General features: G+C 47.1%; 1 protein-coding gene across 4 annotated transcripts in view; it reads left to right on the top strand.

Annotated features, from left to right (window-relative positions):
• Nucleotides 1-1,233: 1,233 nt before the first annotated feature.
• The window catches only part of YAP1 (Yes1 associated transcriptional regulator), a 263,203-nt gene continuing 242,545 nt past the window's right edge, over nucleotides 1,234-21,891 (top strand). Inside the window, exon 1 of one of the 4 annotated variants that reach the window (XM_085621442.1) lies at nucleotides 1,234-2,532. In XM_085621442.1, the coding sequence (XP_085477568.1) occupies nucleotides 2,305-2,532 (228 nt within the window). In that variant the 5' untranslated portion in view covers nucleotides 1,234-2,304. The remainder of the gene's footprint in view (nucleotides 2,533-21,891) is intronic. The other 3 variants (XM_085621441.1, XM_085621443.1, XM_085621444.1) reach the window with 3 other exon arrangements.

The following is a 21,891-nucleotide window of genomic DNA, read 5'->3' on the forward strand; positions in this document are numbered from 1 at the left end:
CAAATGTGTACCACCATAAGAGGGGTTATCATGAAGGCTAGGCACCAAGTGGGTACATCGGCCTTGAAAAGTTCCTTTTGAGCTCAATTTTAGTGGACAAATATGAATAGGGGAGTAGATCATTTTGTACAAAGTGGATTGAAAAGTTGTGGGCATACCACACAACTTCACACTTCACCAATTGAATAGTCCCTTTAGGTGACTAAGGGGAAGGCTTCCATTGTGTCCATAGTGACTAATAAAGAAATGTCCGAAAAATCTAAATGGAAGAGTGTTAGACCTGACAGTCCTAGGGTGGTCTTCCCCCCAACGTTTTGTCTTCCTCCTCCACTTTTCTGACCTCGTTATTGTGGCTAATAAAAAATGTACGCAAAATCTAAGTGAAGGAGGAAATTGTGACTATTGTCACATCAGAAAAAGGCTGGAGAGTAAGCAATTACTGGTCAACCAGAGTTACAGCACTAAAAGTTAAGATATCATGATTTGTCTGAGGGTGATGTGACACGAACACGGTTTACAGTAAGATCGGAAAAAGGCAAGTCTGTCATTCCAAATGTGTGAAAATTGTCAAACAAAGGTGGTGTTATCACACAAGATGGCAGCTGCTGGAGAATCAGAAATGTTGCTAAACGTTTGGGAGGAATGGGGCATTCAAGTGAAGAATAAAAGTTGGATAATGGTGATGTAAATTCCTATCCAGACTTTGATTTTATGGTTCCCACTGTCCAGTTCGACCAGTCAACTGATGCCACTACCCCGGAGCCCAAATCAGCCCACCAAATGAATGCGGAGATCGACCAAGAACCCGACCCCGTACAGTCGGATCTTAACGCAACCCTACGAAAGCATTCACTGGACTACGAGATTCTCGGTAGTCTAAAGATAAACTAATCGAGTGATAAGAATGATTTTTTTTGCCGATGCCAGTTTAGACTCGTTATTGCCTCACTCTGGTTGTCATTCTAGCCCTTTGAAAGATTTGGAAAGCAAACTTGAACGCTCGGACAGCTTGGCAGAGACTCACTCACCTTCCGTGTGTTTTTCCTACTATCTGAGAAGCGAGTTTCCATCGCCACCCGTCAAACCGAAACGCAATCTCTTCAATATATGTCAGTGGAAGAGCATGAAACCCTCGGTTGAATGTCCTCCTGGCCCGACGGGAGTTCTTTGATGTTGGGCAGAAATTGAATATCGCCTACACTCGCCCACACAGCGCGCGCGCGGTGGCGCTGTGCTGTCTGAGGCGCTCTGCGCAGGCCTCAGCATGAAAACTGCACCAAGAATCTTCTAACTTTCGTCGTGAAAGAGCTGGTGATTCGAAGAAGTTTTTCTAAAGACGCCATTGGCCTAGGGAAACGTTATGACATATTTACTGTACATTTTATCATAAAATGAGGTTGGAAACAAGGGTTTGATCCAACGTGGTGAGATGAAAGCTAGCGAGCTATACGGGAAGGCGATGCCCCGCGGGCAGGCATTTCTCCCCAGAATAGAGGAAGCCCCACCTTCCTCAAATCCCGGTTCCTTTGAGATTTTTTTTTAAAACTAATCTCCTGGGTTGCAGGCTGTGGGACGATCCACCAGAGGCCTCTTCAAACCGCGCGCCGCCGGTTTTGGTCACACAGGACCAGACCGTACCACCGTCTCCTAACTCCGGCTCCAAACAACACAGCCGCCATTCATCGGGCACTTGGAGCACCTACTCCGGACAAACCACCCCCCAACCCCCACTCGGAGCATTCCCTGCTTTCCCAGCCCCAGTGGCGCCCCTCCCCGCAAACCGCGCTAAGCTCCTCCTTCTAAGCGTCACAGGGGCCCAGGACGTGACCGAGGAAAAAGTTTGTGGAGACTCCAAGAAACTTTTTACATTCAAGCTGAGGCTGGTTACAAAGTAGCATTTTTTTATTTATTTTTTCGTGTATGTTTTAAACCCCGTTGTACAAGGTGGGTGCAAGCCTCCGAAAGGATTCGGCATCCCGGTGTGTGAGGTCCCCAACCCCCCCATCGGGAACAAGGGGAGGAGAGAAGCAGCGCCGCCCCCATCCCCCAGCCCAGGCTGCGGCCAGACGGGGCACTGTGGGAGCAACGAACAAAACAAAAGTTTGGGTCGGAAGTTTTTGTAGCAGAGCAGTGAGGAAAAAGTGTGGGAGTATCGGCGGGGAGAATTGGAGGCCGAGCCCAGGGATGCAGCGCAACCCGAGCCGGAGCCCCGCTGCCTGAGCAAGCGCTCCTCCGTGCAGAGATTTGGTGCTTGTGAGCCTGAGGCCCCCGAGCGCATAGGCAGCGCCCCACGCTCGGCCCGCCATGGACCCCATCCAGCAGCAGGGCTCCGCGGCCCCTGCGTCGCAGCCGCCAGTGGGACACCAAATTGTGCACGTCCGTGGGGACTCGGAGACGGATCTGGAGGCGCTCTTCAACGCCGTCATGAACCCCAAAAGCGCAGGGGGGCTGCCGCAAACCGTGCCCATGCGCCTGAGGAAGTTGCCTGACTCTTTCTTCAAGCCGCCGGAGCCCAAATCCCACTCCAGACAGGTGAGCCAGCGGCCGACCACCCTCAACTTCCACTCCACTTCCTTTCCACAGAGGTTGGAGCCCTTCCAGCGCTGTGCCCAGGTTTCCCACCCTAATGGGTAGGGGCGCTCCTCGGAAATTGTTAGGAGCGTCCCCCAAATGATAAAAGAAAAAATGCATGGCTCTCTTTCAACAAGAGCAAACCTAAAATGTGTGGTTTATTTAAGGAACTAATGGGTTAAGTTGCATTGTGTTCATTTAAAGGATTGCAAGTCTTTTATTTTGTTTTAACTATGCTTGTCTGAGTGGTAGCAGCAGAACTCGATATTGTAGGTACTCTGCCTCCGTAATATAAATAATTGTGGCCGAGGTTGCACCCTCCGCCTTTGGGGTGCTAGGAAAAGTGCTTCCCATAAGTGAGCCAGGAGTAGCGCCACCATGCAGCGCTGCTTGGAGATGCATCAACACGCAATACTTCCGCTGTGGCACTGTGCCAGGTGGGGTGCCCACACAGCAAGCATAGGTTTAGGTGTATCCCATTTATAGGTTGCCAAAAACTAAGTTCGATTTTATCTACAGACATGTGCCCCAGGTGCACCCTTCTCATCCGGGGCACCCCATCCCAAAAGTATCACCTTATACAAATGCATCTGAGGCTAGCGTCCTAGGAGCCCCCCATGTGAGCTCTACGTGACTCACGGCCTAGGCGCCGCTTCCCTACATAGGACATCTCCAGTAACGAGGAGTTTAGCGCATCAATACAGCCCGATTCTTCACTTTGCCCCCCTCCCCACATTGTGCACTGGAAAAACCCTACACACTCCCACCTCATTCCACTACTGCTCGTCCTCCAGTATTATCGCACAATCCCCGTCAGTGTCTGGATGGAACATGTCTTCCTACACCGCCTGTGTGGCAGGGGTGCCCGCAGCTGTATGCCGGGGAAGTCTTATTGCTGCATGATTAGCATAATTCTGCCCCCGTCATATACAACCTTATGCGGTGCTGAAACACCACTCGCAATCCCTCTTCCATTTTTTTGCCACCGCACTGTCCCTGCTACTTTCCGTCCATGGCTCACTGGCTCCCCACAGAGCACCCCCCACCACGTACACATCGAAGAAACTATTTGCTAATCTGCATTCAAAACAAAATACGTTTTATAAGTTATGTAAGGTTTTTCAGCGGGTTCTCAATCCATTGTCCCTAGCGCTAGATTTGTAGGCGCTGCAGCTTCCTTAGTTATTTGGAAATTGATGGAAGAACGGGGTTGCCAGCCACCTCTGTATGCTGATGTCTCATGGTGGGTGGCAGAGGCGGAAGAGCGTTGGAAACGTGAGGTTTTTTTTTTTATCCCCACAGGAATGCAATGGAATTTGAAGAGAACTAAGGTGTATGTCAACATTGTGGTTTGTCTGTTCCTTAGTGTGCCCGAGTAACTTTTTTTGTTTACTTGAGGCAGCAGTTCTACTAAATAGAACTATTAAAGTGCCACCCCATAATCGGTTCACGTCAGTACAATGGCAAAGGTACCGGATGTTTGCCCTTGTGTCTTTTAATGGTGCACCGTTCATTTGCAGTGACGCTATTGTGAAAAGGCCATGCGTGTTTTCGTCTTGAAAGGACTTCGGGGCAGATTTACAAGCCCCTTGCGTCACTTTTCCCATGTTAAGTGGCGCAAGGGGTTTGTAAATCTGCCCCTTCATTTCTTGCTCGTTTAGTAGACAATTAGAGGGCCGGCTAACGTGCTGCTCAGCCATTTTTGAAGTCTACGTGAGTGATTGAGAGCTATGTGAATCTTGGTATATATCCCTTTGATTCTGGTTAGAGTTGGGTGGTTAATTCCGGTTTTGGGGGGTTTGTTTCACATATTCATCGCTGAAACTGACTGTGCTAAATATATCATTTGAAAACGCACGTTTGTAGAGAATGAATTGAAAAGAAAGCAAGAACTATTAAAATGTATTACATTTTCTGTTTTTATTGAAAAATGCCAGAAGGTTAAAAATACATGGGAAAGTCTTCGGTTGAGTGATTTCATGACGCTCTCTAGTACAAGTCGGGGGTCAACACACCGGGTTGACACTAAACTTTAAAGGCACCAGTAACCGTTACTTTATTAGTAGCGCCTGCATTATTGTATTGATTTCCAAATTTTCTGAAAACGAGCCTATTGAAATAGATAAGTTTGCATGTCGACCTAGAGGGCCTACGGTTCGGCTACAGTTTCCGATTCCTGAATATTAGGACCTCGGTCTGCCCCCGACGCCTCCACCCCTGCAGGCCTTTCACAGCAGCCTTTGTCTGCCCTTGTGTCGGGGTGTGTGCACCTTCACACTTCTTACCTTAGGGCCTCCTTTGCACGATTGTGCACCTAACACAGAAGTGATTGCTGCATTCTCTTTTAAAGAGTACAGAGGTGACCAGGCTGGCTGGCTTCCCTGCAAAACAACTTAACATGCTGTTTGCTCTGCTCCACCCAGCATGGAACTAAGATCTCTTCTAATTGAGTACTTCAGTCGTGACTGCAGTATTACTAGTCTATGTTAATAGTTGCCACTTTTTCTTGGCCGAAATCATTCCTGTCTGGCAGTTCTACATGCTTTCCCTCTGCCTGTAAATTCAGATATGTTGGCAATTAGAAAAAAAAATCTGTAGAAAATTTGCAAAATGGCTAAAATCTTTGGGAAGCAATGTAATCTTTGTTGAACTGTGAGCTGTTTTCCGCAAGCAAAACCGTGCTACAAATCTGGACTGCCCAGCTTTCTTTGGCGATCAGAGTAAAGAAACTAGGGGCATATCAACAACAACTGGCGATAATTATCGCTCAGCGCTCTTAGCGTGAGGATAATTATCGCCGGCTAGCGTGAATTTTTATCGCTGAGATAGCGTGCTATTAGCAACGCTTATCTCAATAGCGATAAAAATCTACACGCTAACAGGCTAACGTGAGATTATCGCTGGAAACCCAGCGATAATCACACGTTACCTTGTTGATAGGGACAGGCAAATTTAGCCATGATATCCTCCTTCCATAGGATATCATGGCTAAGTCTGAAAATTAGCAGACATAAAAAAGCAGCGTTAACCGCGGTTAGCGCTGCTTTTTTTGTCTCTAACAGGGTTAGCGACATTCTTGATAATAGGAGAAATGTCGCTTAGCGACATTTCTCCTATTATTTTACTCTGGAACGCCCCCTTTGCATCTCATTAGAGATGCAAGGGGAAGCGTAGAGTAAAAGGGTGCTAACATGCAAATTTGCGTGTTAGCACCCTGTTGTTGATAGGGCGCTAGTTTTATCTCTGCTTTTTTGGCTTTTAAAGCCAAAAAAGCAGAGATAAAGCCCTTGTTGATATGCCCCTTTGAGTTTAAAATGCAGTGGTGCTACAAGTCAGTTCTTGTTCAGAGATTTAAGACCTGGTCAGTTGATACGACCCAGCCCTCCGTGACTGTACTTTCAGCATTTCATATACTCTAGCTATTTGTATATTGCTCATTACTTTGGGTTGCCCACTGAAGCCTCACAGTTGACTCATGTCATGGATGGTTGCATAATACCCAATGGTATGGGTTGCTTCTTTGCTGCTCCTGTGTGAGCTCCAGAGCATGACCTATGGTTGATGAAAGGTTGCAAACCCAAGTGTAGCACTCTTCACCTCTCGTCTGTATTCTGTGGCCCATAGTGTAGGAAGGTGGATATCTGACTATGGTTACCCCCAAATTTTTGCCTAGTGTCTAGCTGGTTTTTCGACTTAGTTGGCCTGAGATCCTGCTATTCAGGATCTCAGCCTGGCTGTTCTCTCTTTAAAATGGACTCCATGTACCCTAGGTACATACCCAATTGGTTGGATCACCCTGTCAGCCCCTGTACCAGTGTACACTAGGTACCCAGGGCATTGGTGTACCCAAGGCCTGCCAGGGGCTGAAGCATGTATTATGCCACCCCAGGCTTGGCCTAACAATTTGACACAACTGGCTGATCACTCAGCTGGGGTAAGTTGGTGTAATCACCTCTTACTTAGGTGTAGTATACCTATACCTAACCTTAAATGGGACACATGGTAACCTATAAGTCACTCCTATGGCAGGCCTTAACAATCCTGAAGGCAGAGTGCTTGGTTCCATGTGAGATGGTGCTCTGGCATGAGCTGAGCTTGTCTGCAGTGGTCGGAACAACTTCCTTCTACTGTTTCCAGATATCGTCATACCATATACTCTTAAGTGCATTATGAACCTCGCGGTTAAATGCTATCTTTGGTTTGGCTTTATCAAAACATGTCGAGTAAGGTGTCATACGAATTGGAATACTAACCCCTCGCCAATTCTGGCGACGGGGTTAGCATTCCACCCTTCTAGAGGGACACGACATGTACAGTACCTGAAACCCGGGTAAAATCAGACATAGCCTCAGCTCCACAAAATGGATGCTGCCACCACAGACACAAGTCTGCCCTCCTGCTGCTGGGAGTCCTTCCAGCTTGGGAGGTGTGGACAAAGGGTTTCCTGCCAGGGGAGGTGCATGCACCACCCCAGACAGGATTTTTGTGTATTTGTCAGGTAGGGCTTGAAAGAAACCAGACATGCCTGTGGCTCACAAGGAGCCTCGGTGCATATGCCAGTTCAAACCGGTCCTGGGGCACACCAGTCCCGGGCCTGGGGCGAGCTGGACAAAGGATTGGGGGTGTAACCACCCCCCTTCCTGGTCCCACCCATAGGGAGGGACCTAGCAGGTAGTCCGGCCCCTAGAATCCGCTTAAAGGTAGGAGCTGTGTCCTAAGACTTCAGACATCCTGGAATCAACTTAAAACTAAGAAGAAGACGGGAACTTCGACGCTCTGCTGCACAGAGGACTGAAGCCAATCTCCCCTGTGGTCAGGGAGTGACCACCTTGCTAACGCAAGCACCATCCAGCGAATCAACGTCTGCTTTGCCGCCGCCTCCCGCCGGAGCCCGAGCCCAGAGACTGACAAGACCTGGACCTCCAGACCTCTCACCGCCCGATCCACAGTCCCTGAAAAGAGGAGACCCGTGGAGGCACCGAGACACGTGGAGCCAGCCATCTTGAAACGACCACGACAAGCTGACAAGTGCAACAACCGAGGCTCCCTCCAAGTTGTGCTTTGGGAGCTGAGAAGCCCAACCCTCGAGCAGCATCTGCACCAAAGGTGAGCCCTCCAGCATCTCCACGATCTGCGTGGGGCCCTTCTGCATTTTGCCACTCGACGCGCCTAACCGGTTGCTGGCCCGCTGGCTAGTAGCCATCTTGGCGACGAACTTCAAGAAATACACCGCTGGTCTGGTTGCTCCAGACTGGCCCTTGCTCCCCTCCAAAGGAGCAGTCCCTCTGACCTTGCTGGTCAGAACCATCAGCTTATTTCATCTCCTACAACAATTGCTTTTGCCAAGGCTTGTTTGCTTCGATCAAGTCGCCGACACCGCCGACAGCGAGAGCCTGCGTGGGACAGCTCGTGAACCGACTCCTGGACGTCGTCGACCTCCAGGGACCACGTGGCTGCAGAGACAAGCTACACCTCTCTTCCTGTTTGCACCCGACATTGCCTGGTACCCACCTGGTGCCACGCCGGTCACTGGCTAGTGACTGTGAACACTGTCCCCTCTGCTTACAGGTCTTCAACATCTCCGATCCACTCTTGGATCCACTGCATCTCTCCCGGACCGACCGCCTGCAGCATCTTTGTCTTCAAGCTCCACGGAACAGATAGAAGAAACCCGACGCACTTCGAGGCCTATGCACCCGCTTCCTGTGGGTGAGGTAAAGCTGGCACACCCGTGCCCAAGTGTAGTATTACATCTCTAGTGCCTGTGTTCCAAATCTTGAGTTCCTAGTCCATCCGGAAGATCCTCTTTGCAGTAACTTTGTACTTTTTACGCACCCATTGAAACCTATGGGAGCACGCGTGTGACTATTTGCTCTGCACACGCCACCCGTGGACCTCCTGGTCACTAACTGACGTTAGCTCCTTGTAGGCCCAGCGATTCTAGAGGCCCTAGGCCTTTTCCCTTTTCTGTTCGTGGTACTTGTACCACTATTTTAGTATATGGTTTGAGCGGCCACCAGGGCCTATCCATATAAAGTGCAACTTCTGTGTATTCTACTGTAATCTTGTTTGACGATGTGTGCTCCTGTGCTCATAAAGAGACTAGGGGTTACTTTGAGAAATAAATACATATATATTTTGAATATATATCTGTGTGGTGTCCTTTCATTGGTATAAAAGGGGGTTACATTTGGTAAAACAGCTGGCTTAACACGCTTCACGAGTTTAGCCTCAAAGACTGCTTAGCCTACGCTACCACTAGGGCAGCTAGTCCGAAAAGGTTGACTTACAACCACACCATAAGGGTTGCTTGGCATGGTACAAGGTGATCACTTTAACTAGTGAGCATCATATACCAGGCCAACTTCTCACACATAGTCAGCGTGATTTAAAGATTATAATGCAGACCACTCCAAAGATGGTATGTATTCCCAATCGTGGTCACCTCTGTGGTCACATTTCTTGTACTTTCACGCATAGGTGCAGTTTCAGCCGTTTCAATTATATATGCACAACAACAAAACACTTCCATCCCAATTCATACCATGGTCCACACTAGAATCTCATTCTCAAGTGTTCTGTCTTGCTCACTTCTCACGTTAAATTATTGCATAGGCACAGCACTAAAGCACAATAGGAGCCATATCTGTTTCTTACACACAGTGTCCAAATATTACACAAATGGACCACATAGGACTGTGGAAGTAATTGTCTACAGTAGATGCGAGACAGCGGAGGCTAGTTGTGAACACTACTTGTAGGTAAGTATGCTCTACTTGCATAGCACAAGTGTAGACTAAAAGGCAGTGGAGTACTGTGTAGGAAGCTGGCTCCGTATATATTATACCAAGAGTAAGGCATAGTATGCACCGAGTCCAGTGGATCACCAGAGACTTTACAGAGGCTAAAGTAGATGATGATGATAATGCAGTTTTGTGGTAGTGTGGGTGAGCAGTTAGGCTTGTCAGAGGGCAGTGCTAAGCACTTCTTGTACACACACTCAATGATCTGAGACCAATGGTTTGTAAAACTATTACAAATGTTTATTTTATTTAAACACATTGTCTATGAAATCCAATACCCTTCCCCAGAATACCTTGAGTGTTGGGCAGTGGAAGATAAGGTGTGCTAGGTCCCCTTTTTCTATGTTGCAGTTCCAGCAGAGGGAGTCCTCCCTGAGACCTAGTGTGTGTAGACGGTCTGGGGTCCAGAAAGTTTTGTGGAGTAGCCAGAATTTTGTGTTTGCTAAAATTGGGGTGATCTTATTTCGTGTGGCTGAGGCCCACAGAGTATTCCACTCATGGTCGTTTAGCGGGGGGTGGATCTGTTTGTCCCAGTATTCAGTTGTTTTGGCATTCAGTTTGGTGGTCTTCGGGCATAGTAGCTTGTATATTTGCGAGACTTGATGTCCTAGTTTGTTGATGTTTGCAACATAACGGAAGATCGAGGTTTGGGTGCAAGCTAGGTTTGTCTTTGACAAGGCTGCTTTTATCTTTAGGAATCTGTATAGGTCTATGTCTTTCAGGTCGGAGAATGTAATGGGGGATACACCCTTCTCGAGTTGGTGTGGGTAGCATATACCGTTTTCTATCCATGTCTCGTAGGTAAGACTTTTCCCCCTATATTTGATCCTGCTATTTGCCCACAGTGATTCTGACTTGGACCCTTTGATGCTAACCTCCATTTTCTTGTCGACTTTTAGGAGTGCTATTTTAGTATTTTTAGAGATAGGTTTAGATGTGTGTGGGTATGTGTTTGCCGTTAGTAGGGCTAGTGGGCTCAGGTTGTTTAGAATGGCCTTCTCTACCTGTAACCATACTGGTGTGTAGTCTGGCGCCGGGGCCACCCATTGTGTTCCCTGTTTTGCTAGGAAGGGTAGTTGGAAAACCTTGAAGTCTGCTAGGTTCACCCCAACCTGGGCTTTTGTTAGTCTCAGTTTCTTAATTCTTATCCTTGCCTTCCCTCACCACGGCGTTTATGCGAACTGATCTCTCCTCTGAGAGAGAGAGAGAGAAGGAACTAATGGACCTACTACTGACAGCTGCGGTTAAACTAGTGCTAACCAACTGGAAAGACACAAGCAAAATTTACTACAAAGGATGGATCAACTGGGTTACTCACCTCAGAGGAGCGGACCGCATGGTGCTGCAGTACTCACCCTGGAAAGCATCATCAAGGGGGCTGTGGGAAGCTCTGGACAGGTCCCTAGACCCATACGAGCCTCCATAGTCAACTGACCCTAACTTCCAATGTACCGACCCACGGCCCAAAGACACAGCACAAGTATGAACCTGGGGGGACCCGAAGACTAACTCAATAACCTCGAGTTGTGACAAACGAAATGCAGTTGATATAACGGACGCTAATGTTAGGTCAAGGAAGTATACCTCTCTATTTGCTTGTCCTATCCCCTTTCTCTCTTTCATCTCTAACTTTTCTGTCCTTTCCCCCTTACATTTCCTTCTCTACCAAAATCTAACCAGCAAGAGGGTAACCACATTTACAGCATTGTACTAACGACCTATGCTGGTTGTGGCTAACCCTGCAACAGTATTTGTGATTGTATACAGTATATAAAAATAATAAAAATAAATTATAAAAAATATTTATTTTATAGAACCAAAGATACTTTGTTCCAGTAAAATGTGTTTTGCAATATCACTTTTTCACTATAAAAAGTGGACACTCCGTGCATTTTTCAATCAGTACAATGTTGCAAAACGTACTTTACTGCAACAAAGTATCTTTGGTTCTATAAAATAAATATACAAAAAAAAATATTTTTACAATTCATTGGTCTCAGATTTAGTCATTGTGTGTGTAATCATTTCTTGCCTGTGTCTGTACAACAAATGCTTAGCACTTCCCTCTGATAAGCCTAACTTCTCAGCCACACTTTCACAAAAAAAGAGCGTTCGCATTATCCACTTGACCTTCTAAAGCCTCTGGGGATCCACTGGACTTTGTGCCTACTATACTTTACTTTAGAATAGTATATACAGAGCCAGTTTCCTACATTGGTGGATCAGCTGTGGGGTCTACACTTTGCATTTGCTGAACCACTCTGACAAAAGCTACCACACGACTATAATCCAAAATTGTCTTTAAATTCAACTGTATTTTTGAATTGGCAATTCTTCCAGATTTTTAAAATTTTTGTTAGCGCTTCCCTTCGTTAAGTCCCTTTTAGCATTTTTAAAAGTTTAAAAGCCTACTTTAATTAGGGGATACAATTGCTTAGAAGTTTTTTTATTCCTTTTAAAAAGGCCCCGACTTTAGTAAAATAATTGAAGATACAGAGAATGTGGTTGTGGAACTCAACCTAACCCCTTACCTCCATCTTGGCATGAAGGAGCGAAGGACCCGCTGTAGACTTAAGAAATTTAAAACTGGTTCCAATCGTACCAAGACCAAGCTCCAGGATCTTTTGGCAGGATATGCTAAGGGACATCCTTCTGAAGAGGAAGACCTCCTTGCAGACGGATAAAGTAGGGATGAAGGGACAGGAGGGGGGGGGGGTGTTCCCAACCTCCTCACCTAGACAGAGAGGATGTGGCAGCCTGCACTCCTATTTTGAAGATGAGTGCAAAGGGTACCTAGCTCCCACAAAGGTGAGTCAGGCACCCCAAGCAACAATGGGGACTGCCTCAATGAGGAGGACATCCTTTTTGCAAGGGCTGCTCGTAGAATAGACATGGAGGATAGACTCCTGGTTATAGAAAGGAAAAGAGCAGATATGGGCCCATCACCCATAAATGGTTGCAGCAACATCATTCATAGGGACAGAGGGAATTCCGACCCTGAAATCCCCAAAGGGATTGTCTCAAAATATGTGGAAGGTGATGACATCGCAAACCCACATCTTTGACAGGAGGTGAGTGTCCGAAAAGTGTCAGCACTTCGTCCACCATCTCCTTGTGTTTGCTTTGTTCGCCCTAAGTTGGCATGGTATGCCCAGACGTGGGTCCCTTTCTTACTTTGCCCCTGGATTCAAGCTAGCCTGGCTGATGAGGGGTGTTACTCTGAACCGGGCCCCAGAATACTTGTTTCCGGTCCAGAAAAGGCAGTTCGGGCTGGACTGTTCCCATGAGGCACATGGACAAGACTGACTTGTATATGGCTGGGTCTGAAGTGGGGTGGCAAAGTGAGCTAAAGAACGATAATGGATTCAACCCAAATCTGTGACTGGGGGTGAGTGTCTGAAAAGTGTCAGCGCTCCGTCCATTATCTCCTTGTGCTTGACATCACAAAATGATTCACAGCCTTTGAAAAAGCCTGTGCATTGAGCCATGTGAAGAAGTCACACTAGGGGGCATTGCTTTGGGAACTGTTTGCTATTAAGTGCAGGGATAGACTCCTAACACTCACTGGGACAGATGCTGAGTCTTATGACCTCGTGAAGGGTACCCTGATTGAGGGCTTAGGACTCGCCATTGAGGAATATAGAATTGGTTTCAGGGGGGCTAAAAAAAAAACTCGAGTCAGTCCTGGGTTGACTTTATATATACTAATCAGTAAAAACACTAGATGGCTGGTTAACTGGAAGTGAATGACTTTAGTGGGCTTTATAATCTGTTCATGGAAGAACACATTTCAAATAATTGCATTAATGAAATGTTGCATCAGTATCTGGTAGACCTAGGTCCAATTGCTCCCCAAGAATTGGGAAAGAAGGCAGACCACTGCTTCAAGACTAGGGTGACCAAGACTATCACTGGGGGTTGGCAAAAGAAAAGGGTTACAAATCCTCCCTGGGGCAAAGTGGGTGAATATCCTAAGTATAAAAGCCTGCGCAAGAGGATGAGTTACCAGAACTCTACACAATCCAACAATGGGTACAAGGGTAAAAACTTTGAACCAAAAAGCCCTGGTGTTACAACTGTAGACAGTTGGGAAACAAAACTGGAGACCCTCCCTATCTGAAAAAGAATACCCTTAGTACTGTTCCAGCTAGCACTGGTATGACTAGCCTCCAGGTGGGATCAACAATGCATCCAGAGCAAATCAGAATTCACACTGAAGCTATTTTAGTCGCTCTTGCTGTCTGGCCCCCCTAAGTACAGACAGCAACCCTTGATTAATGGGACCAGAGTAGAACTCCTAAGGTATACAGGCGCCAGTCTTACCATGGTGATAAAACTGGTTTCCCAAGGACATTATTTGGCTGGACAAACCTATCCATTCACCAATGCTGACAATGTAACTAAGGCCCATCCCATGGCTATGGTGTCCTTAGAGTGATGAGGGCTTACTGGCCCGAAACAAGTAGTGGTCTGTTTTGCAATCCCATTTGAATGATCTGGAGACATCAGTATGGGCTGAGGTAGAACTGAAAAGCCATGCTGGGAATCCATGAATTGGTGTGTGTAAAAACAAGGGCACCGAGCCTATCACAGGGTGAAAAGAAGTGTGGGAGCCTGGAATAATGGTCCAACCTTCCAAGGTAAGAAGACTGGGGGACTATCTTAACTCAGCAAAAAGGTCAGGACCCCTCTCCTCAGGAAGAGGACCTGTCACCCCCCGAGGGAATTGAGCCTATGGAACTTGAACCATATCAAGATGAGCCCATAGGCCCAGGGGGACCCTCTAGGAACAGCAATGCCAAAGCCAAAGGACCTGTCTTAGTCTTGAAAGCGTGCAGTAGCAAGCTGCTGCAAAGGAAAAGGGAGATGTCAGTGGCTCCCAGAGGACCTACTGGGAGGAGGGACTCCTTTACACTGAGGCCAGGGACCCCAAACCTGGTACCACTAGGAGAGTGGTAGTGTATCAGCAGTTTAGGGAATTCCTCCTCACATTGGCCAATGACATCCCCCTAGCTGAGCATCTTGGCCAGAATGAAACTTGGGGTAGGCTAGTCAGCCACTTCTACTGGCCAAACATGTCCCAGAAGGTGAAAGAGTTTTGCAGCTCATGTGTTGCCTGTCAAGCCAGAGGCAAGAAAGGTGGCCACCCAAAGGTCCCCTTAATCCCACTACCAGTGGTTGGGGTTCTCTTTGAAAGTGTAGGGGTGGTCATAGTTGGTCCACTTGAACCTCCCACAGCGTCAGGAAACACATTCATACTGGTAGTAGTGGATCATGCTACCAGGTATCCTGCGGAAATTCCCCCTACAGGGTTTAAAAAATCATAAAAATGTTAATAGATCTGCAGGTCTATTAACTTGAAAAATCGACTCGACCGAACTGTAATGTACTTGACCTTTATCTCCGAAAGATGAGCAAATATGACAAGATTATAAGATTTAAAGACCTCTTTATTGCTCATTCACTTTGTGAGCAATAAAGATGCCTTTAAATTTTGTTATCTTGTCCCATTTGCTCTGCGTTCAGAGAGGAGGTCAAAAGGCAGTTTGTCTTCCTACTTGCCAGAAATGGCGAGTACGCCCCAAAAATAGCTTGTCCTGACTAAATCTGGCTCGTGGATTTTTCGAGCCCTGTCCTAGGACTACTTCAGTCCCTGCAGGGGCCAAAGCCCTCATTGCTATCTTAACCAGGGTAAGGTTTTCGAAGTAGGTGGTTTCAGACAGAGGTGCAAACTTCATGTCTAGTTACCTAAAACACATGTCGAATCAGTGTGGAGCAACCAATAAGTTCACTACATCTTATCACCCACACGCCAATGGCATTGTTGAGAGGTTGATCAAGACATTGAAAGGCATGATCATGGGGCTCCCTGAAAAACTCAAAAGGAGATGGGATGTCCTTTTCCCTTGCCTGCTTTTCCCCCTTAGAGAGAGGTGTCTCAGAAAGGATTAGGGTTCCCCCTTTGCACTTCTGTTTGGCCATCCTGTTAGGGGTCCACTTTGTCTTGTAAAGAAGGGTTGGGAGAAGCCTCTCCATGAACCTAAGCAAGATATTGTGGACTATGTACTAGGCAAATGTTTCAGAATGGGAAAAGCATCCAAAAACCTTGATGCCAGCCAAGAGCTTCAAAAGCTCTAGTATGACCAAAAGGCTGCACTGGTGGAGTTTTAGCCAGGGCAAAAGTATGGGTTTTAGAGCCTATGGTACGAAGAGACCTCCAAGGCAAATGGAGTGGTCCTTATTCTATTCACAAGAGAGATAAGTCAGGTCATCTACTTGGTAGACCTGGGCTCTAGCAGGAGTCCCAGGAGGGTGATCCATGTCAACCCGCCTAAGCGTTTCTATGACAAGCCTGTGGTAACCATGCTGATGGTTACTGATGAGGATCGGGAAGCAGAGAGTGAGCCGCTCTCTGATGTCTCTTACAGTCCCAAAGATGTGCCAGTTGATCGAGTTGTTGACTCGAACACCCTCTCTGCCCAACTGCAGGCTGACTGCAGGCAAGTCCTACAGCAGTATGCTGAGCTCTTCTCCTTAACCCCTGGACAGACACACTGGTGTACCCATGATGTGTACACTGGAGACAGCTTGCATGTCAAAACAAAGATTTATTGACAGTCTGACCAAGTTAAGGAGAGCTTCAAAGCAGAAGTAAGGAATATGCTGGAGTTACGTGTTATTGAACCCTCTGAGAGACCTAGGGCCCGCCCAGTGGTCTTAGTCTCCCAGTGGTCTTAGTTCCCAAGCCTTACCCACAGGGTGTAAATAGAGAATTGAGGTTTAGTGTGCACTACAGAGGTCCCAATACTGTCACCAAGACAGATACTCACCCTATACAAAGGGCTAATCAGCTGATAGAGAAATTGGGTGCAGCCAAATTTCGCAGATTGAGAAATTGGGTGCAGACACATTTTGCAGTACCTTTGACTTAACTGCATGGTACTGCCAGATTGGCATGGCCCCAGGAGCAAAAGAAAAGACGTCATTCTCCATGCCAGATGGCCATATTCCCTTTGGCCTAAAGAATGCCCCTGTCACATTCCAAAAGTTGCTGAATCAAGTCCTTGCTGTATACCTTTAGTGCAGCGTATCTAGATATTGCTGTCTTTAGCTCCACCTGGCAGGATCAAGCAGCAGGCCTCACTATCGAGGCGTCCATATGCCAGTTAGGGCAGGGAACTGCTGTATACTTGGGCACCCTTGTAGGTGGAGGCCAAGTGCAACCCTTACAACCCAAGATCCGGACAATTTTGGACTGGGAACATCTAACAACCCAGACTCAAGTCAGGGCATTCCTTGGCTTGACTGGGTATTACAGGATGTTTGTGAAGGAGTATGGTTCCACTGTGGAGCCTCCAATAAGTTCACTACAACTTATCATTGGGGAGAGAAGTTGGCCTAACTGTTAGGGCGGTCGACCTCGAATCTGGGGAACTAGGCTCGAGTCTCGGCAATGACTCTTAACATCCTGTGATTCTTGGCAAATCACTTAATCTCCCCGTGCCTAACAAAAATCAATGTGTCCTCCTGTAATGCAACTGGTGCTATGTAAAGCGCTCTTATACCTGATTCGGGTCAAGTTTGTGCTATATAAAACTCTGTAAAATAAATTGTGTTACCCCTCATAGAACTCTCCTCCAAGAAGATACACTAGACAGTTAGTTGTCAAAATGCTTCTGACACCCTGAAAGAGGCAATGTGCTCAGTACCAATCCTCAAAGCTCCAGATTACTCAAAGCAGTTCATTGTGCTGACTGATACCACTGAGCTAGGGATAAGAGCAGTCCTATCGCAAACCAATGATGATGGAAATGACCATCCTGTTGCTTTTATTAAACGGAGGTTACTCCCCTGAGAACAGCGTTGGAATGCCACAGAGAGGGAGGCCTTTGGTGTGGTCTGTTGTCTGAAGCAGTTGAGACCATACCTGTTTGGTACTCAATTCCTTGTTCAAACCAACCACAGACCTCTCAGATGGCTAATGCAGATGAAAGGTGAGAACACAGAACTTTTGAGATGGTCCATCTCCCTACAGGGAATGGACTTTACAGTGGAACACAGACTTGGGACTTCCCATGCCAATGCAGATGGAATTTCCATGTTCTTCCACTTAGACAATGAAGACTCTGTTGGGAAAGGTTTGTCTCATCCTCTTTCATCGAGGGTGGGGGGGGGAGGGGGGGGGGTTGTATAGCAAAGTGCTCTTTTTGGCATGGTTACCCCCCACGTTTTGCCTGACTCTGATGCATCTTTGACTGAATGTGCACTGGATTCCTGCTAACCAGGTTCCCAGTGTCTGTGTGCTTTCCCAAAACTGTGGCTTTGTCTGCATAATTGGCACACATCTGGCCCACATGCAAGTCCCTTGTAAAAGGTACATAGGGCCTTGTGACCAGAGAGGGCGTCTAAGGGCTGTGGCATGTATTTTGCCACCCTAAGAGACCTCTCACCAAACACATGCACACTGCAGCCGGCGTGTTGTGGTGCTGTTAAAGTGAAGAGTTGACCGACACACATCCCTGTGTGCCAGGCTTTCAGCACTGCAAGAGGCATAGGTAAGTCACCCCAACAGCATACCTTCCAGGCCTACGGTAAGGTGCACTATACCTCTTGTGAGGGCATAGCTGCATGAACAGATCTGCCCCTATAGTGTCTAGGAATGGACTTATTCACTATAAGTGCACAGTGAAGCCATACTGAGTACATAGGCTGGGAGCTTGCCACTACGAATTCCACAGCTCATGATGGCTTCACCAAATTCCAGGATGTTTGGTACCAAACATCTCAGATCAATGAGCGCACACTGATGCCAGTGTTGGGTTCATTAATATATGCGCTCAGAGGGCACCTCAGAGGTTCCCCTTTCAAACCTATCAGACCACTAGTGTGTGCTTGACTGGTATCCACCAGCCTGCCACCTACTAGACATGTTTCTGACCCCCTGAGGTGGGAGCCTTTTTACTCTCATGAGTCAGAAACAAAGCCTACTCTGGGTGGAGGTGCTTCACACCTACCCCCAAGCAGGAACAACATAGAGTGGCATTGAGCCTCAAATGCTTCCTGCCCTTTGTTATGCTGACCATGGCCTCTCCAGGTCGCGGAGCTGCCCACTCTCCCGATCAAGCCCCACTTTTGGTGGCAAGGTCGGCAGGAAAGTTAGTAAACAAGAGAAGTGTGTCCCCTCTCAGCCAGGACCACCTCTAAGGCCCCCTGAGCTGAAGTGACCCTCTCCTTGAAAATCCTCCATATTGTTTTGGATGATTCTAGCCAATAGGGTGATGGGTATGGCCCCTCCCTAGAGGGAGTGTACATACAAATAGTGTAGTCACCCTAAAGGTAAGTAGCCCATCTGCTACTAACCTCTAACCCCTTTAACACCTCTAAATTGAGTATTTAGGGGCACCCCTGAACCGTAACCCTCAGATTACCGACGACTCCACGAAGTAGAGGACAAAGAGCAGTCTTGCCTTAAGTACTGAAGACGCTAACTGACTTGCTCCCAGGCCTACCGACCTGTATGCATTCCTCAAAGACCCTGCTACAAACGAGTGACCCGTCCTGTAGCCCTGTGACTTCAGAACCCTGGGAGGTCTGTCTGCTTTCTAAAAAGTCTCCTGATCACCTGTGGACAGCAGACCTGTCCAGAAGATAACCAACTTTTAAGATAAAGTGCTCTGCCTCTGATACTGCGAAGCTGACCACCTCTGCACCGGACTCCCGCAGCCCAGGTCCAAGAGGCCCACCAGCCCAGAAAAGTTTCCCCGGCGATCCATAGCAAGAGTCAGGATGGATGGGGGGAGTCCTGCTGTGGTCCCAGCCCCGTCTACCTGTCTGCGAACTTCGAACGACTTGTCCCGCAGACCATCGACCTCCAAAACCCTGCGAGGACAGCCTGCCTTCAACAAAGACTCTTGATCTCCCATGTACAGCAGACTTGTCCAAAAACCAGGTTTAAAGACCAAATTTCTGCCTGTGAAACGCCATAGTCGACCGCCTATACACCCGAGGTGTGAGTTCAGTGTTGCCTTGTGGCCCACTTGAGCTTACCTTAACCGCTGGAGACTGGGTTCCTGAATGGTGCTACTCACCCTGCAAGTAGTACCACTTTGGTTGCCCTCTTTCTCCTTTGGATAGCATTGGCACCAGATGCAGAGTTTGACCTCTGCACTCAGCCGCCCCAGTGCCACTGATGGTGCACGGAGGTCACTTATCTGTACCGTGCCTGGTAATGATTCTGCATCCAAAAGCTCAATTTCGTAAATCGTTTATTTATCTGCCAATTGCTGTATGTGTTTCCTCCCATAGGATACCGTTGTATTGATTGAAAATTGCATGATGTCCACTTTTTACATGGTAAAACAGTGATATTGCAAAACTTGTTTTACTGCAACAAAGTATCTTTGGTTCTATAAAATGAATATACAAAATAATATTTTTAAATACCACTGACCTCGGATTTAGTCATTGAGTGGGTAATCATTTCTTGGCTGTCTGTGTGTGCATCAAATGCTTAGCACTGCCCTTTGATAAGCCTAACTGCTCGCCCACACTGCCACAAAAGCGAGCATTAGTATTATCTATTTTAGCCTTTGTAAAGCCTCTTTGCAGGCACTGGACTCTGTGCATATTATACCTTACTTTGGTATAGTATATATAGAGCCAGCTTCATACATGCTGTACAGGGTCAAATGCAAGCCGTCAATACGTGATAGAGGTAGTTGGTTTTGGATTGTTACTGTATTGTGATGCAGCGTTCTTTGAAACTGTTTCCTAAATTGGAGCAGAATGCGGGGTGGCCCTTATGAATATAGTGAATGTTGTTCCAGATCCCTGGCACGTGTATGGAAAAGGCCAGCTGCTTTTATTTTTTTAAATTATTTTTAATACACTTTCTGGTTTTCAGTCTGGCTTAGCTCTGGGTGTGCCGAATTGGCACCGGAGATGGTGGGCTTGTCCTTAAGAGTAGCAGGGTACTCATCACAAAGACTTTGTAAACAATGCTGCTGGATTTGACAATGACGCTGACTGGTAAGGGGAGCCAATGGAGTTCCATCAAGATCGGGGCGATGTTAGCATATTTCATCCGTGTGTAGAATGTTCTTACGGGGTGCCAGTGTGGGGTTTGGCAGGCCACAGAGCATGGCACACCACCCAGATGTGAGAGTACATTACTTAAGTAGTGGCTCTGAATTCTCTTTCTGGAAGAAATGGTTTCACTTTCTTTAGAAGTTAGCGCTGCTACCAGGCTTTTCTTTTTTTGGGGCAATGTGTTCCCTGTGGATGAGACTGGTGTCCAAGGTAAATCCAGGGGGCATAGCAGTCAGTGAAAGTTTGGGTTCGAAGCTGGAAACGGTTCATGTCATTGAGCCAGGTTTTGTTACTTGTTTCTTTCTTGCCTGTTCTCAGAAAATAACAGAAATTCTATATTGGTTGGGTTAAGCCTCAGATAAGCACTTGACAATCGGATCTGGATGCGCTTCAGGCAGTGTTTCAGGCTTTGGATGTCTGGATCAGAGAAGAATTTTAGGTAGAGCTGTGTATCATCCGCATATTGGTGAATCTTGATATTATTGTGTGTGTAGAGCCCCAAGGGGGCCTCCATGTAGAGGTTGAAGATGACGGGAGACGTTATAAAACCCTGGGGGACTCTGCAGGTGATAGGGATTATTTGGGTCCTGCAGGTGCCCATATGATCTGGTGTTGACTAGAAAGGTAGTGAAAGACATTGCCTGTGAGCCCCATTCAAGACTCCAGTGTAGAGATGTGGGTTAGATGGGCAGCTATGTCGAACACATCTGGGAGATCCTGTGAAATTAGGAGACAGGGCTCTTCATCTGCGGCCAAGAGAGGAATGTCTAAGAAATGTATGGTAGCGATCTCAATGCTGCAGCGAGATCGGAAGCCACGGTGTTGGTGAATCAGGAAATAGTTAGCATTAAAGTGGTCTTGAGCTTAAAGTGCTTGTTCAGTGATCTTACAGGGGAAGGGTAGGTGAGTGATGGCCTGGTAGTTGGCAAGGGCATTAGGGTCTAATGAAAGTTTATTTGAGTGGGAGAATCCGTCCTGTCCTTAGAGCATCTGGGAATATGCCTTGAGTGAGGGAGCTATTGAGAGTAGGGGTGAGAAGCCGTCCCTGAAGTCAACTATGATGATTGACGTGGGTAAGACATCATGTTCCTAGAAGTGAATTTGTGGAAATTGAATATTTCAGCGAGAAATGTGAGAGACATTGCCTTGGAGGATCACCACTGGTAAATTCTACAAGAAAGAGCGGGCGTAAGAGGAGAAGGCTGCTCATTGTTTATCTTTTTTTATTTTTGTACCGAGGAAGAGGTTGATGGCACTGCGCTTGTGTGTGGCATAGGTGGGTCATGCAGTGGGTTGATGAAGTGCTTGATTGTCTTGAAAAGTGTTGTGCTCTGTTTGTAGCTTCATTGATGGTTTTGAAATAGCACTTTGTTTTGGCTGATTTGATGAGCTGATTGTTAAATGCGCAGAGGAACCTCAGTGTTATGAG

This window comes from Triturus cristatus, chromosome 8 (genome assembly GCF_964204655.1).
Source record: "Triturus cristatus chromosome 8, aTriCri1.1, whole genome shotgun sequence".
NCBI lineage: Eukaryota > Metazoa > Chordata > Amphibia > Caudata > Salamandridae > Triturus > Triturus cristatus.